The following is a 16,182-nucleotide window of genomic DNA, read 5'->3' as shown; positions in this document are numbered from 1 at the left end:
TCCTGAACTCTAGCAATGACTACGGCAGGGAAGTAAAAGCAAAAACCAAACCCGTTGCTGTCCTGTCGATCCCGACTCATAGCGACCCTATAGGACAGAGTAAAACTGCGCCACAGAGTTTCCAAGAAGCGCCTGGCGGATTCGAACTGCTGACCTTTTGGTTAGCAGCTGTAGCTCTTAAGCACTACACAAGGTTTCCAGGAGAAGGCTATGCAACTTAAATTCCCTCGAGGGCTCAAGGAACAGTGTCCCCGCCGTTTTCGCAGACCCCGTGGAGCCTCGATTTCCCCGTAGGCAGCCTAGCCAGGAGACTGCCCTCAATCCCAGGCGCAGGCCCAAGTGACCGAGGCCTGGACTCGGTCCTCCGACTCCTGGTCCTGCCGGGATGGCGGGAGGCCACAGCCCAGGGCAGTGGCACGGGTCCTTCCTCCCACCCTACTCCGGATCGGGTACACCGGGTAGTTGCAACACCTTGCCGCTGCAGAAATGATTTCTTATTTCTATAGCTGGCCTGCATCCCAATCAATTTCTTATTTTATCTTTATTACATCGTTCCTTATGGTTTCCAAAAGTTTGCTTTGTTAATTAAAAAAAAAAAAAAACTTTAGTTGAATGCTTATTTTATCATTCTTTCTTGTTCAGCAATTTAAGTGTTTAAGGGAAGGATACAGAATTCCCTCTGAGCACAGTGCTCTAGGGCCTGCCAATGTTAGGGATGCCGCCTGGATTGCAGGATGCCGAGGTAGAGATAAAACCCCCAAACCAAACTCAGCTGCCATTGAGTTGATTCTGACTCATAGCGACCCCATAGGACAGAATAGAACTGCCCTACAGGGTTTCCGAGGAGCGGCTGGTGGATTCAAACTGCCAACCTTTTGGTTAGCAGCCTGAGCTCTTAACCACTGTGTCATCAGGGCTCCAAGGTACAGTTTAGTTTAGCAATATTCATGCTGTGCCTTCATTTACCCTGTGTTTGAAAGTGGCCTTTCTCACTTATCAAGTGGGTCCTAGGCCCCAGACCTGGATTAGTGTGCTGGGTCTGTAGGGGCAGAGAATAAATAAGACAGGGGTTTTGTTTCTAGCTACTACCCAGCCTGTATTAATATGACTATAATGTCCGAGGCTGGGAAATGTTGGTGACTGTCTGAACTCTTCTCTTTCTTACTTTGGGCAGAAATGGATGCCCAACCATGCCTCTGACATCCAAATATGGCTCTTTTGCTTTATTTCCTTTATGCCCAGAGTGATTTCTTGAGGGGAGTTTGCAATTATCATATGTTCATTTTTCTTGTTGCACTGGATAGTAGTCTATCATCTGGGGAGGCTTAAAAATTAACGGACATTCATACTTTACTTCCTTTGAGAAGAATTACTATATAATTGGTGATGTCAGAGGACCTTAACATCAGCAAACATCAATTTTTGTACTTTAGATGAAGGTTTACATAACAAACTAGCTTCTCATTAAACAATTAGTACACATATTGCTTTGTGACATTGGTTACCAACCCCGCAACATGTCAACACTCTCCCCTTCTTGACCTTGGGTTCCCTATTACCAGCTTTCCTGTCTCCTCCTGCCTTCGAGTCTTTGCCTCTAGGCTGGTGTGCCCCTTTAGTCTGTTTTATGGGCCTGTCTAATCTTTGGTGGAAGGGTGAACCTCAGGAGTGACTTACTGAGCTAAAAGGGTATCTGGGGGCCATCTCTTGGGGGTCCTCCAGTCTCTCTCAGGCCAGTAAGTCTGGTCTTTTTTTGTGAGTTAGAGTTTTGTTCTACAATTTCTCTAGCTCTGTCCCGGACTCCCTATTGTGATCTCTGTCAGAGCACTGGGTTGTGGTAGCCAGGCACCATCCAGTTGTACTGGACTCAGTCTGGTGGAGGCTGTGGTAGTTAAGGTCCATTAGTCCTTTGGACTAATCTTTCCCTTGTGTGTTTGGTTTTCTTCATTCTCCCTTGCTCCTGACCGGATAAGACCAGTGGAATATCTTAGTGGCCGCTCACAAGGTTTTAAGACCCCAGATACCACTTACCAAAGTAGAATATAGAACATTCTTCTTATAAACTATGTTGTGCCAATTGAGCTAGATGTTCCACAGCCCTCAGCCCAGTAATTCGGTCCCTCTGACAGCAAACATCACTTTTTATATCAACTATAAATTACTATGAAATTTAACAATTTAGTGACTTTTTCTTGTCATTGGTAATGTTGTTTGTGTGTTGACTGACTTTATTGTCCTCCGTTGGCCCACTCTAGTAGAATATGGAATATAGCTTTGAGAATAAACCTCTAGAGAATTAAGGTCTATTTGATCATATCTGAATAAAAATAAAGACTGTCAACAATCATTTCAGCAACGAGTATTTGTTAAGGTTTATAAACATTTCAAGACAGTTGGCTTTAGCACATTCTGGAAAACATAGAATTCTTTTTGAGAACTGAGTTCCCTGTCAGAATTTATTTTTACTCTTAATTGCCTTCCTATTTCAAGCATCTCGTTGTAAGCTAATTTTAACTTCTGTCTCACACTTTACTTTGTTATTGCCTACATCATCTAGGATTGCAGCTCAGATTACTAACCAGCCTGCCAGTGGTTGGAAGATTAACTATTTTAATCTTCCTGCTCTATTACACAGTAAAAAAAGAAAGAAAGAAATAAAACAAAACCCGCTGCTATCAAGTCAGTTCTAACTCATAGTGACCTTATAGGACAGAGTAGAACTACCCCATAAGGTTTCCAAGGCTATAAATCTTTACAGAAGCAGACTGCGACATCGTTCTCCTGAGGAGCAGCTGGTGGTATCAAACCGCCAACCTTTCAGTTTGCAGCCAAGTGCTTTAACCACTGCACCACCAGGGCTCCTTTTTATGCAGTAGGCAGAGACAATTGCAACTTTCTCTCATCCCCTACATACCCGTTCAAATGGCCTCAAAACAGGGAGAGAACACAGGCTTCCTGGCCTCTGGGTCAGTCATTGACTTTTCCCTGCCCATCACTCAAGAACTTTTGGAAATCAAAACCCTGAATCCACTGAAGAGGGATAGACAAGACAATATATGGTCATTGCTACTATCTCACTTTCCCTCAGTTCAGGCTGACAATCTGTGGTATTTTTACAGTCTTTATATATCCATTCATTCCATACATATTTTTTAAGTGCACTGGGGAAAAAAGCAGTGAAGAAAGCAGTCCAAATCTCTCTCCTCACGGGATGTACATTATGTTCTCTGTGCTGGTTAAATCAAGAAGGAGACTTTACTTCTTTCTTTACTCATCTGGAGGAGGTAGGAACAAAGGAGAGTATTGATAAACTTGGAAATAGGGCCGGAGTGTATCAGAGAAGGAGGCCTTTGGGAAGGTGAAAATGTGGGAACCGGTGGTCATGTTATAAAAGGATACAACTCCACCCTCACAGTCCAATAAAACCCCCACAACCAGGGGCTTCTCCTTTAGATGAAGGTAAACTGGGAGAGAGGTAAGTGCTATATAGCCTTTCTTTTTGCATAGCCTGATGGTCCAGAATCCAAACTCAGGCTTCTGCTTCATGCTCTTGTCTCTCTGCACATTTTCTATACAAACTCCTAAGTCCCACCCAGTTCCTTCTCCCACATCTACTTCAAAGTAGTGTCTTCCTGAGGTGAAACCCTCACAGCCCAGGACACAGGGGAAGGCACTAAATCTCTTGGAAGAAGTGTCAAGATTGTCCTGGGAGCATCCACGAGTCACTTGTCTCCGATCCTCAGACAGAATTAGTTCACGATGAGCTGTATCTGGATCCAGAGTCACACTGACTGCAAAGAAAGACAATATTTTTTTGGTGTTGAAAGCATAGTTCATTTTCAATAAAATCAGCCTGTGTTTGAATCTAAGCATTGTTTCTTACTAGCTGTGTAAGCTTTGGCAAGGCATTTAACTCTCTGAGGCTCAGTTTTGTTAAATATAAAGTCGAAATTGTCATACCTGTTGCAGAGCATGATGGGGAGGAATGAAGGAGCTAACATACATTTGGTGCCTGTAAAATTCCTCACACATGGTAAGTGGCCAATAAATGGTAGTAATAGTAATATCATCATTGTCATCATCTTCATCATCATCACTGACTTAGTCACTCAGAGAGCTTAAGGACCAGAACTACCTAGAGCTGATATGGTTACTGTCCTCTCCAAAGACCTTCCTCTCCCTCGTGGATCTTCCAGTAATCCTGGAATACTGGGACAGAAAGGAGTCCTTCCCCATGTCCATTGATAACTACCAACACTGAGGATCAAAGAAGGAACCTGACTCAGCTAATGTCATAGCTTGTTATTGGAAGACCCACAGTTCTACCTAGACCTCAGACACACACCCAGTCCCATGACTTTTAAGTGTAAGCTCCTCTTTCTTACTTCAGATAAGGTTCAATAGGGATTAGTTTAAGGTAATACACAAAGGACCAATATACATTAAAAAAAAAAAAAATTGGCTAGAATCAAGCAAGACAGAAAAAATATGGTAAACTAAAATATTTTAGCAATAATATATAATAATAAGCAATGCAACTTTAAAAATGAAAGGTAGTAATAAAATGTTTTAGCAAGAGAGTTAAGAAGTCTATGTGTTACTGGGCTAAACACTGATCAGCTGGACTGTGGCAAGAAGAGAAATAAAGTATTCTGAAACATGTCCTGTTCTCTGTTTGCCCCTCCAGACCATTCTCCACCTTTTCTACCCCACTCTGTCCCAAGGAAGGCTGACCTCTGTGGATATATCAAACAGGCTCCCTCCCCTTTGACTTCTGTGTGATTCAGCCACTGGAAAGCATTAGAAGACACCATGGGGTCAGAAGGAAGCAGAGTAAGGAGTATTTAGTACCACTGTCCCTCCCTATTAGCTATGATTTGGATGGTCTGTTCTTCTATCTTGGCTATAGTTGCCTATAATTACAGCTCCCTATGCCTGTCACTTGAGGCCCAGGAAAGGTGATGTCTCCCCACTATCAAAGCCCTGGGTTCTTCACTCTCCTTGTTGATTCCTCTCTTCCTTACTTTTGAAAATAACTCCTTTATTACTCTATTGGCACCCTTTATCACTAGTCTGCCCTCAACAAAGTTTGGGGTTTCAATTTACATTCCCTGAATGATCCAGGAAAACTCAGGTTAAGAAATTAACAGGTTTACAAATTGGTAATACCATTTAAAGGACAAAATGTCAATTGGACTTTAAAAATTCCATCTATATATTGTTTATAAACCCACTACCCACTGCCATCGAGTTGATTCCGACTCCTAGCGACCCTATAGGACAGAGTAGAACTGCACCATAGAGTTTCCAAAGAGCGTTTATAAGTGATACATGTAACAAAAAAATACAGAAAGGTTAAAAGTTAAAAAATGGATAATATATTTATATAGCTGCTATAGCTATTCAATGTTGTCAAAAGATATTAAGTGAAAGCATTATTAAGGATGAAGAGGGTCACCTCATAAAGATAAAATGTACTATCTGCTAGGAAGATACCACAATTCTAAACATGCATGCCCTAATATAGCCTCTAAATCTACAAATCAAAAATTACAGAATTACAAAGAGAAAGACAATTCTACAATCACCCCTATGACCGTGAAATATTTTAACAGCCTTCTCTCCATAATGGATAGATCATGGCAGATGAAACAAATAGAAAACATGAAAGATTTAACAAAAAACAATCCAGATCTAACAGTCACATATAAAATCCAGAAACTAATAAGCAGATAATATGCACTTTTTTCAGGTATTTTGATGCTGTTAACTGCCCTTAAGTTGGCCCCAACTCATGGCGACCCCATGCACAAAAAGATCAGACTACTGTGATCCATAAGGTTTCTACCACATCATCTCAGGTTAGGTAAGATTTTGCAGCCAAATGAGTTATGAAAACACTCAGTTTTCAGAGCTTTTTGAATTTTGTAATTGTAGATAAGGGATTGTGAAAGTATGGCAAGTACCATTTAAGAGAATCAAAGGAGCGGGAAGCTGAGCTTTTGAAGTCGGTAAAACGTGGTTTTGGTTACAGTTCTAACATTTACCATCTCTGTTATCTGGGCCAAGTCCTTAAAACCATTTGGATCACAGCCCATAATACTCACCTTTCTTGCACTGCTGACAGTTGACTGAAATAAAAGTGATAGATGCTATAATTGCAGCTAATACCACGATGTGGTTTTGATCATGTGCCAGGCACTGTGCTAAGCATTTCCACATGTTCATGCATTTAATTTTCATGATAATCCAATGCAGTAGGAATATTTAATGTTTCCATTTTTCAGATTGGGAAACTGAAGCAGTGATTTGCCTGGGGTCCCACAGCTAATACATGGGAAAGCAAGGATTTGAAGGGTCTGCACAGATAACCGGTATGCTGTGCCTCCTGTCTGAGCATTGGAACTAACAAGGAAGAGTGTGACGGCTCCACTGAAAACAACAAACGACCTCTCAGGGACAGGTCATGAACTCAGTTACTGCTTAAGTTCTCTTCTGTCCACATAGCGCGTAGAGATTTTTGAGTTCACTTACCTTGATGGCTTCTTAGCATTTTCTTCACATCAAAGTAAAGCTCAGGAACATTGTACATGTTGTTAAGCTCCAGGGAGATGGGTTCTGGTGTTTCTAGCTTCACAGCCCAACTCCTAAAACAAGCAGAGTTCCAAGACTTCTTCAGTGCTGCATTCCATTCACCTCTATATACCCCAACCCTCCCCTCCTACATTCATACAACACTTACCTCTTCAAAGTGTCCTTCACATCCTATAGAGGAAGAAAGACAAAAGGTGAGTGTGGGAACATCAGTATTTCATGGGGCTTGGCATGTGGAGCTGTTCTCTATAAACCCACTTTTCAAAGGTGTAAAGAGAACAACTCCAGCCTTAGGTATTGATGGATGCCCAGAGATAACGGCCACATCCCAGTCCCCTTGGAGATTCCACATGGTAGGACATTTACCAACCTCTGAGTCTCTTAATTTTCCTTTCTGAAGTCTGAGGGGAGCTGTAATGTTCACAATCACGTCAACCTGTGGGCTACTTGGAGAAGGGGCCAGAAGCTTTGCCCATGTCCCCTTTGACAAGACTTGCTTTTGGTGATCCAATTTCCTTCTGAGTGAGCCCATATTGGAGATCTTTTATGATGAAGGTCGTTAGTGGTGAATCCATGCACAGCCCCTGACTGGGTCACTAAAGTGATGGCAGTAGGTGTCACATAGTGGTGATACAGCCAAGCTACACTCTCAACCCTACAGTGTACTACTAGTAGGAGCCAAGTGTAACAGTCCAAGGTGTTAATTTCAATGTGCTGGACCCTTCATGCAGCTGTAAGGAGACCTTGTAATATCTCTGGAGCAAGGGCTCTTCAAGCAAATAAGGGAAAAGGTTCTCTCTCATTTTGGCTGCCCCACTTTATCATCACCACTCACCTGGAAGAGTATTTCAGGAGAGAGTCTGAATGTCAGGGTTCTGTGCACAAAGCCCAAGGGGAAAATGGTGGAGAAAGTCATTCCATGGTTCTGTTGGGCTCACCAAGCTACATCCACCCAGATGGGCTGTATTTTTCTAATTATCACAAGGCTCCCCTATAGACTAGTAGAGGCCATCCTGAAGATACTGATGCATATTTAAAAGAAACATTACTTTAAATTTCCCCTGCTAATATGCTGCTTTTGAGTAAGGCGGGCAGTCCTTACAATTTTTTTTCATGCTTCCTTACCATTCCCCTCTTTAATAGATCAATCACAGATACTTTCTTTTCCTCCTCCAAGCCCACAGCCTCACCTGTAGCAATTCCTGGGGTGAGCCCTGACATTTATCCTCCAGATCCAGGATGTAGCTCATAAGTTCACAGCTCTTCAGCTCCAGGCTTTCATCATTGTCCTTCAGTCTCCTTAGAGTCTGTTCTTCTTCCCTCTCCAGCTTCCACAGACAAAGCTTCTCCTCTTCATGCAAGAAGATTTGGAGATTCTGAAAGTCAGACTGTATTTTTTTTCTCTGAGCCTCTATCTTCTCCTAGAGACATGAAAAAATGCTCAGTAATTGTGGCAGTATTTTTCCATGAGCCTCTTGAGCTAGAAGAATGTTGCAGGTTCCCTGTAGCAGAGTCATGCCTGGGAGGCAAGCACTCAGCTGTGTGACGGGTTATCCCCAATTCTCCACAATCACATTATTTACTTCTGTCTTCTCCAGCCAACATACAGGAGAAGGGTGGGGGTCAGGGTACTAGATAATTTTATTATTGAAATAGGGCCAAGTTCAAACACTTTATCAGTTTCGAGGATAAAAACCAATTTTTATTTGAATTGTAAGAAGGTATCTCTGAGTCTGAGGGAATTTCCTGAAGCAAAAGTTTGTAATGAATATCAACAAAACTGTATTTTAAGGGAACCAGACTGATAGAAGAGTCCATCATTCTCAACTGCAGGAGGTCCTGGATTGGCATGCTTTTATTATGAATTAACTGAGAAATATTTATCCATCAGTCTAGGGTCAAATGGTCATTTAATCATCCCCATGTGTAAGACTGGCAGAAACCAAATGATATACCTTATGGAGCTCAGCTTGCATTTTGGGGACGTAGAGTTACAATTTCCAGTAGTGCTTACTCAATTTATGCAGCACTTCAATGCCTGTGATGTTGTGGTAGAAGGTCATTGAGTTAGGATGAAGTGGAGCTTTTTTTCTGTAGAAGACGGGTACAGCCTTAACTCTTGTATTGATGGGTTTCCATATATTTTGGTTACAGTCAAGTCCCTTCCCTTTCCCCAAGATCCCTGAAATGAGGGAAGTAAGAGTGTCCTCTGAGAACTAAACTTTAACCTTAACACCCTTGGTGTCAAGGGTCAGGGAAGAGATCGGAAAACACGCTTGAAAGAGGCAAAATAGGGCTGTGGGATTTAACTGAAAGCTGATAGATTACGTAAGTATTTCCATAAAGGAATGTGGTTGTGAGAATGGGGAAGCTGGCTAGCCCTGGTAATATCCTCAGAGACCCCATCTTCCTGCAGTTACAAGTATGTAGGTTCTTGCAGCAGTTAGGGTCCTCATTATATATTAAATGGGTTTCCCACATCAGCCTCATGAGCTTGAGGAATATGAATCCTACCTTGGAGTGAGTCTGTTTCTAGAATGATCACAAACTCAGATTTTTACCTTTCATTTGGTTATTTGAGCCTGAAAGGCTGAAAAGCCAGCTCCTGTACTGTAGTAACTGCCAAGCTAATAAGGTTGAGGCCTTCAAACCAGTAAGGTATTTTGAGGTATTTACAATTCAAATCTAGTCAAGGCTGGTTCTAGGTAAACGAACACAAATTCTACTTCTGCTCACAGAGGTATCAGGAATTCTAGCCTACTGTTGAAGAATTTAAGGTGTGGGGGGTAAAAGCTAAATTCTCACGGATGTAAATAAATAAAAACAAAAAATGGTTTCTTCTGCTATTTGGTCTGGTTTAGTGAGAATAAGCCATCATTGTCTGCCTCAACTATCCCCTGGGGACGAGCTCTAAGATGGAAAATAGCTTGAGATCGATAAACTCAGATTCTTACCTTCCATTCGTTTATTTGCTTTGTCATCAATACCTTCAGATTCACACATTCATCGTTGAGTTGCCTCAAGTTTGTCACAACTTTCTCAAGTTTTTCCTGAAGGAAAAATTCAGTGAGTAAGGTCAATTCAAGTTGCCAATGCTTCATTAGGCATCTAAATGTGTCTGTTCCCATGGGGAATCCCAGCTCCTCAAGATATGTTAGCATAACAGTGAATATTTATTGAGTCCTATGGTTTGACAGAGTCCTTAGGTGGTACAAATGGCTAAGCACTCAACAACTAGACAAAGGGTTGGCGGTTGGAACCCACACAGAGGTACCTCAGAAGACAGGCCTGGTGATCTGTTTCTGGAAGTTCCTGGCCCTTGAAAACTGTATGAAGCAGTTATACCCTGCACACACTGGGTTGCCATGAATCACAATCAACTCAACTGACGACAACAACACAGTTTGGCAGGGAGCATGCTAAGGGCTGTAGTTGCAGTAACATATTTGATCCCCTCAGCAACCTGAGCAATGGATAGGATTCTTAACATTTTTTCTGCAATAGAAACTGAGGATTAGAAAAGGTTTAAGTAACTTGCCCAAGGCACTATTAACTACTCAGTGGTTGAGCTGTGATTCCAACTTCCATTGATGCCCAAGTGTTTGGCACGCATAGAACTTTGTAGGAGTTATGGGTGGGTCAGGAAGGAAAGACATGCGTGATGGCTGGAGTTACTAGAAACAGGTAATGGAGGAAGGGGCCCTGTTATCTTTAAAAGGATAGTATCATGAAATCAACTTAAAAAGATTCACTTACTGTGTAAAGCTTGGCACAGTGGTTAAGAGCTTGGCTGCTAACCAAAAGGCTGGCAGTTCGAATCCACCAGCTGCTCCTTGGAAACCCTATGGGGCAGTTCTACTCTGTCCTATAGGGTCACTACAAGTTGGAATTGACTCAATGGCAATGAGCTTATGGGTTATGTCAAGCTTTTAGTTTATTTTAAAAAATAGTTGCTCTCATTTTCATAGAAAGCAATTTGAAGCTGAACCAAATTGCAAATTTTGGTCAACACTGAAAGAATTGGCTCCTGTCCTTCTGTAAACCCAACAAGTATACTTTTCAATTTTCTAGCATTCTCAAGGAAGGGCCCTATGTAACTAACAAAAGCCTGCATTGCCCTTGTTATATCCCAAGTGCTATTCTGAGCTTTACATATACTATTAATGTCCTTAAAGCTCAGAACAATCTCCATTTTACAGATGGGGAAATCAAGGCATGAAGACATTAAAGATCTCTTATTACTGCTGTGAAAATAAAATATTAAATAATTTGTCCAAAGTTACCCATCTAGCAAGTGGCAGAAGTAGAATTTCAACCTGAGCAATCTGGCTCCTGAGTCTGTGTTTATAACCATTACCCTGAGCTGCTCCTCTTCTTACTATGTGGGGGGAAAGTAATTAAAATGTGAATATTCACATTACAGTTATTATCTGTTCCATGAAGCTTAAGAAAGAGCCACTGTGTGTTGAACGGTATTGACATGTCCTTATGAAGAATCAGGAGCTTTAATATAAGACCACCTCCACACCCATGGAGCAGGGAACAAGGAGTCCCACAATGGGGACAACATCTTCTAGGCAAGACAGAGAAGGAATGTGGCAGTGGACTATTCTCACTGCTCCTTCATTTTGCCACGCCAAGGGCAGCTGTCCTTTGCGTGATCTTGCATGAGAAATCCAGGAGTTGCCCCAAATCACTCCCTCTCCTTCATCATCTACAACCAATCATTTCCAAACCCTTCGATTTTCTTCCTGAATCTTGCTTGAAACTTCCCTCTTCCCTTTCTTATTGGAATAATTTGAATTTTACTCCTTGATAGTCCTTATGCTTTATCCATGCCAGGATGATCTTTTCATTTTTGGTGTTTCATTATTCTCAAGGTTACGTATTTTATATGTTGAATGTTGTTGTTGTTAGTTGCCATTGAGTAGATTCTGACTCATGGCGACCCTCCGTGTGCAGGGTAGAACTGCGTTCCTTAGGTTTTCAAGGCTGTGACCTTTCAGAAGCAGATGGCCAGGCCTTTCTTCTGAGGTGTCTCGGGGTGAGTTCGAACTGCCAACCTTTCAGCTAGTAGTCCAGCGCTTAACCGTATGTACCACCCAGCCATTTGCTCCATCCTCAGAGTGATCTTTTCAATGACAACCTGACCCATCATTTCCCAAATGAACATCTCCTAGTGGTCTGTACCATGATGGGCTAGGATACAGACTCCGAGCTGATAACAAGTTTCTGGGCCCCAACCTTCTTTCCCATGTCATCATTTGCCTTTCCATACGCACAGTCCCCATCCTCGTCACCATGAGTCAGGAAAGCTCTCACTGCCATGCATTTGCATGTGCAATCCCCTCTGCCTGGAATGCCCTCTCTTTTCTCCATCCCTCTATATATGGTTAACTTTTGTGTCCTTCAAGAGTCACTTCTTCCAGGAAGGCTTCCCTGATATCACTCCCTATTCCCTGCTCCCTCTCGTCACCCAAAACAGAGGGTGCCAGGCAGTCTTTTTTGCAGGTTTTTCTTCCCTACTAAGGTCCTTGGGTAGCACAAATGGTTTGTACTTGACTACTAACCTAAAGGTTGGTGGTTCGAATCCACCCAGGGGCACTGTGGAACAAAGGACTGTGACTTCCTTCTGTAAAGACTATAGCCAAGAAAACCCTAAGGAGCAGTTCTACTCTATAACACATGAGGTCTCCTTTGGAATCGACTTGAAGGCAACTTTTTTTTTTCAATGTTTCCTCCAAGAATGTAGAAGCCCCAGTGGCACAGTGGCTAAGAGCTAGGCCGCTAACCAAAAAGTCAGCAGTTCGAATCCACCAGCCTCTCCTTTGAAACCCTACAGAAACCCTGTCCTATAGGGTTGCTATGAGTTGGAATTGACTTGACAACAATGGGCTTGGGCTGAAAATGTAGGCTATCTAAAAGGTAGTGTGTCTTTTTCCCCTGTATTTTGAGACCCTACCACGTGGGTCCCATTGTGGTTTTTTTAAACGGTATACCCAGTGTGAAGCCATAAAACATGCAGATGTGGGTTTGACCACAATGTGTTCTAGGACAGGGGGAAGTTCACTCTATCCAGAATGGAGAGACAAGAGTCTGACCATCTTGCTGAAAGTCAGGATGGACAGTCTGGACTTGATTTAGTGAGGACCCATCAAAACTGTTTTTCAGAAGAATGACACAACGAAAGCTGCACTTCCGGATCATAATCTTGGGTTTCAGACTAAACAATCTCAGGTCTTGGAGAACAGCATGAGACCAGGCCTTGGCGAGCCTCTCTGGCCCCCACACTCACCTTGTACCCCTGGCTTACATCTTCGACAAGAGCCGTGGTGTGCCCTTTGTGCTGCGGTGCCCGCTCACAGCGCCAGCAGATGAGCTGGCCCTCGTCTTCGCAGAACAGGTGGAGTTGCTCTCCGTGTTCTTCACATACCATTTCACAGTTCATCTCCTTGATGGCCTCAATGAGGCTTCCCAGCTGCTTGTTGGGCCGGACGCTCGCCGTTTTAAAGGGGGCTCGGCACTGAGGACATAAGAACTTCTCTTCCTGTGGTTTCATGTGCCTTATGTTCTCAAAGAAGCCCACTATACATAAGTGGCAGTAGCTGTGTCCACAGCTGATGCTCACTGGGTCAGCCATCAAGTTTAAGCAGATGGAGCAGGTGGCTTCCTCCCTCATCTTTTTTGCAGGTGTGGCTGAGGCCATGGCTTTTATTAAAAACCTTGAACAGTGGATCTAGAAGCAGAGATAAAGCAGCCAGAATTTTCAACAGTGATGGAAATACACCTCACATGAGCCTCTGTGTGATGAGTTGGCTGTCGCTGGACTGCACGGGTCTTAAAGTCTTCTTTCTAGAGAGAAGAAATGGACTAGAATCTAGAAGATGCATAAACATCTAGCTGTGTTGTCTAATATGGTAGCTATTACCACATATAGCTGTTTAATTAAAATGAAATAAAATTAAAATTCAGTTTCTCAGTCTTAGTAGCCACATGTGGCTGGTGGCTATATGACAGCCCAGATCTAGGACATTCCATCAGTGCAAAAATTCTCTTGGACCAAGTGCTGAGACAAATAGAGGAGTAAGGAAGGTGTCCTCACAGAAGTTGCCCCAAGAGAGAGAAATCAGTGAGGGAGTGTGAAACTTTCACATCCTAGTGAACATCAAGAATTCTCTTTTTGACTGGTAGCAACACTGGAGTAATTAAGTGGTCTGTGAAGTTTCTAGGAAACCCTGGTGGTGTAGTAGTGGTTAACTGCTATGGCTGCTAAGCAAGAGGTGGGCAGTTCGAATCCCCCAGGTGCTCCTTGGAAACTCTATGGGGCAGTTCTACTCTGTCCTATAGGGTCACTATGAGTCAGAATCGACTCGACAGTGGTGGGTTTGGTTTTTGGTTTTGTGAAGTTTCCATTGACATAATCAAGTTTGAATCATCCACGCCCAGATCTCTCTACCCTGCCCTCACTCCAAGATGAAAAAAATTCCGGAGATTAATAAAGTCTCAGTGGAGACCCGCCAGGGGAATATGAAAATAACCAAGGCAACTAGAAGAACCGGTTTGTCCTTTTTCCAACCTCCCTCCTGCTACTTCTGGAAAAAAAAAAAAACAAAACCCAACCCCATTGCTGTGGAGTGGATACTGACTCATAGCAACCCTACAGGACAGAATAGGAGTCTCCACAGGGTTTCCAAGGCCGTAATCTTTACAGAAGCAGACTGCCACATCTTTCTCCCGTGGAGCAGCTGGTGGGTTCAGACTGCTGATCTTTCAGTTATCAGCCAAGTGTTTAATCATTGCGCCACCAGGGCTCCTTTCATGGTACTTAGGGAGAGAGTACTAGAAAGAGAGATAGAGAGGGGAAGGGTTAGTCTGGGGGGCAGAGCTCCCAGAGAACTAGGGCCTTGACTGTCCCTTCTCCAGGTCAGGACTGCCTCCCAGAAGTCCAGGGTGATTGGAGCACAGGGAGTTCGCAGAACTTGTGGGCAAGCCTGGCCAGGACGTGGGGGAGGTGGGAAAGGAGGCAGGTGGGGGCAATCAAGCCTCTGTGGGATCCCTGGTGCTGGACCCCCTAATGTCCATCAGTAAAGACGCAGCCACCAGAGACAGCAAAGGAATCTGACCTCTCACCCCCTGCTGCAGCTGTTTCAGGAACCTAGTCCTGTTTCCCTCTTCCCATCCCTGAGAGTTTGGGAGAGAGATTGGAAGGAGAGCGAAAAATCGAAAAGTGACCTTTCCTTTGAACTGACTGAGCCTGGAATTAAAAACAGGATTTTGACTAAAGTTAACAGATCTATGGAGCCCTGGTGGCGCAATGGTTAAGAGCTCAGCTGCTAACCAAAACATCGGCAGGCAGTTCCAATCCACCAGCCGCTCCTTGGAAACCCTATGGGGCAGTTCTACCCCGTCCTATAGGGTCCCTGTGAGTTGGAATCGACACAACTGCAATGGTTTTGGTTTACCGGATAGGTGTTTTCCCTCTGATAATCAGGACCGTTCTCTTGGAGCCACACAGAGTGTCATCTTGGAGAATTCTATTCCTCGGCAGATGATTTCTATCAAAGGATACACGAAGCCCCTCTCTGCCCGGGCTGCTGCGCTGCTAGGGAAGAAGTGCCTCCCCTCTTCTGAAGTCCCAGGGTGCTGTCCTGGCCTTCAGTCACCTCACAACCCGGATCTTCTGAAATGTGGCACGGAGGGCTGGTGAAAGAGAAAGGAAACACGAGTGAGAGCTATAAGGAAAAATTCTGACGATTTTCAGATTTGGAGAGGCTCTCGCACCACGAAGCGTACCTACCCCACCCCTCACCCACACACACACATTCACACACGCAGAAATCATATCCCTCCACCAAGAAAACCTGGGCCTGGGCCTTTCCCAAGTTCGTTGCTCCACAGCCGACCGTCACATATTCCCTGCTAGTCCCCTCTGTAGCGGCCACTTTCGGAGTGTGGGTAGAAAAGTTAACTCAGACCGGGTTAAACTCAGAAGTGAAACCACTGTGGGAGGCGGAGCCCCAAAAGATCCCGGAAGGAAACAGTGAAGTTGAAGTGGAGGGAAAACAAAAAAGCTAGCTTTATAAACTTACTTCCTCAAAACGCTTCTCACAGCAGCGCTCAAGGGAGGGCCCAACGTCCGCTGGCAGGAAGTCTTGCTGGGTCTGAGCACTCTGATTAACTTTGGCAGAGACAGATCCAGAAAGTAAAGCTCGTCCTCCGAGGCAGTTCTGAGCCATTCGGTTTGGGACTTTCGAATCCTGGCAGTTTCTTGAATTAGCAGTTTTCCTTTCACCGGTGATGTTCCTGAGTTTCAGTTGGTTGCATCCATGGGGCTAGATGTAGGCAGGAGAAGCCTTCCAGGGAATTGGGCAGGAAAGAGTTCATCTGAGAAACAAGAGTCCAGTTTGGGATATCTCGACCTATTCCCTGTTTGTTTTTCCTGAAACACAGCTCTTAACAAGCTCCTCAGATAATCGCTGAACAACTGCACCCCCGAGCAATTACAACTCTACCGGTGCTATTTTTATTCTTTTAAAGCTCAGCTTTCTAGCACCTAGAAAGATTAACCGAGGCCTCCAGAGCTTTACG

General features: G+C 43.7%; 1 protein-coding gene across 3 annotated transcripts; it reads right to left on the bottom strand.

Moving 5' to 3' along the window:
- Positions 1–648: 648 nt before the first annotated feature.
- TRIM38 (tripartite motif containing 38) lies at positions 649–15,599 on the bottom strand. Of its 3 annotated transcripts, XM_064281699.1 has the most exons (9): positions 15,456–15,596; positions 15,057–15,294; positions 14,241–14,433; positions 12,890–13,446; positions 9,549–9,644; positions 7,785–8,015; positions 6,743–6,765; positions 6,535–6,647; positions 655–3,791 (listed from the first exon to the last, which is right to left on the bottom strand). In XM_064281699.1, exons 4-9 carry the CDS (start codon positions 13,298–13,300, stop codon positions 3,268–3,270), a joined length of 1,398 nt encoding a protein of 465 aa, XP_064137769.1. In that variant the 5' UTR covers positions 13,301–13,446; positions 14,241–14,433; positions 15,057–15,294; positions 15,456–15,596; the 3' UTR covers positions 655–3,267. The 3 variants fall into 3 exon arrangements, with proteins under 3 accessions (XP_023411497.2, XP_064137769.1, XP_010594474.2); XM_010596172.3 differs by lacking the exon at positions 14,241–14,433; XM_023555729.2 differs by lacking the exons at positions 7,785–8,015; positions 14,241–14,433 and having other exon boundaries at positions 649–3,791; positions 15,456–15,599.
- Positions 15,600–16,182: the final 583 nt, after the last annotated feature.

The sequence above is a fragment of the Loxodonta africana genome, chromosome 1, assembly GCF_030014295.1.
Source record: "Loxodonta africana isolate mLoxAfr1 chromosome 1, mLoxAfr1.hap2, whole genome shotgun sequence".
NCBI classification, from domain to species: domain Eukaryota; kingdom Metazoa; phylum Chordata; class Mammalia; order Proboscidea; family Elephantidae; genus Loxodonta; species Loxodonta africana.
This window is presented reverse-complemented; position numbering and strand designations above follow the sequence as displayed.

Bases quoted from the DNA above. Each gene is read 5' to 3' on its own strand.
- TRIM38 (XM_064281699.1), bottom strand. From the start codon at position 13,300: ATGGCCTCAGCCACACCTGCAAAAAAGATGAGGGAGGAAGCCACCTGC. The intron at 6,766-7,784 runs GTGAGGCTGTGG...CTTCCTCTATAG, and splicing joins CACCCCAGGAATTGCTACAG to GATGTGAAGGACACTTTGAA. The intron at 3,792-6,534 runs GTAAGTGAACTC...CTTTCTTTGCAG, and splicing joins AATGCTAAGAAGCCATCAAG to TCAGTGTGACTCTGGATCCA.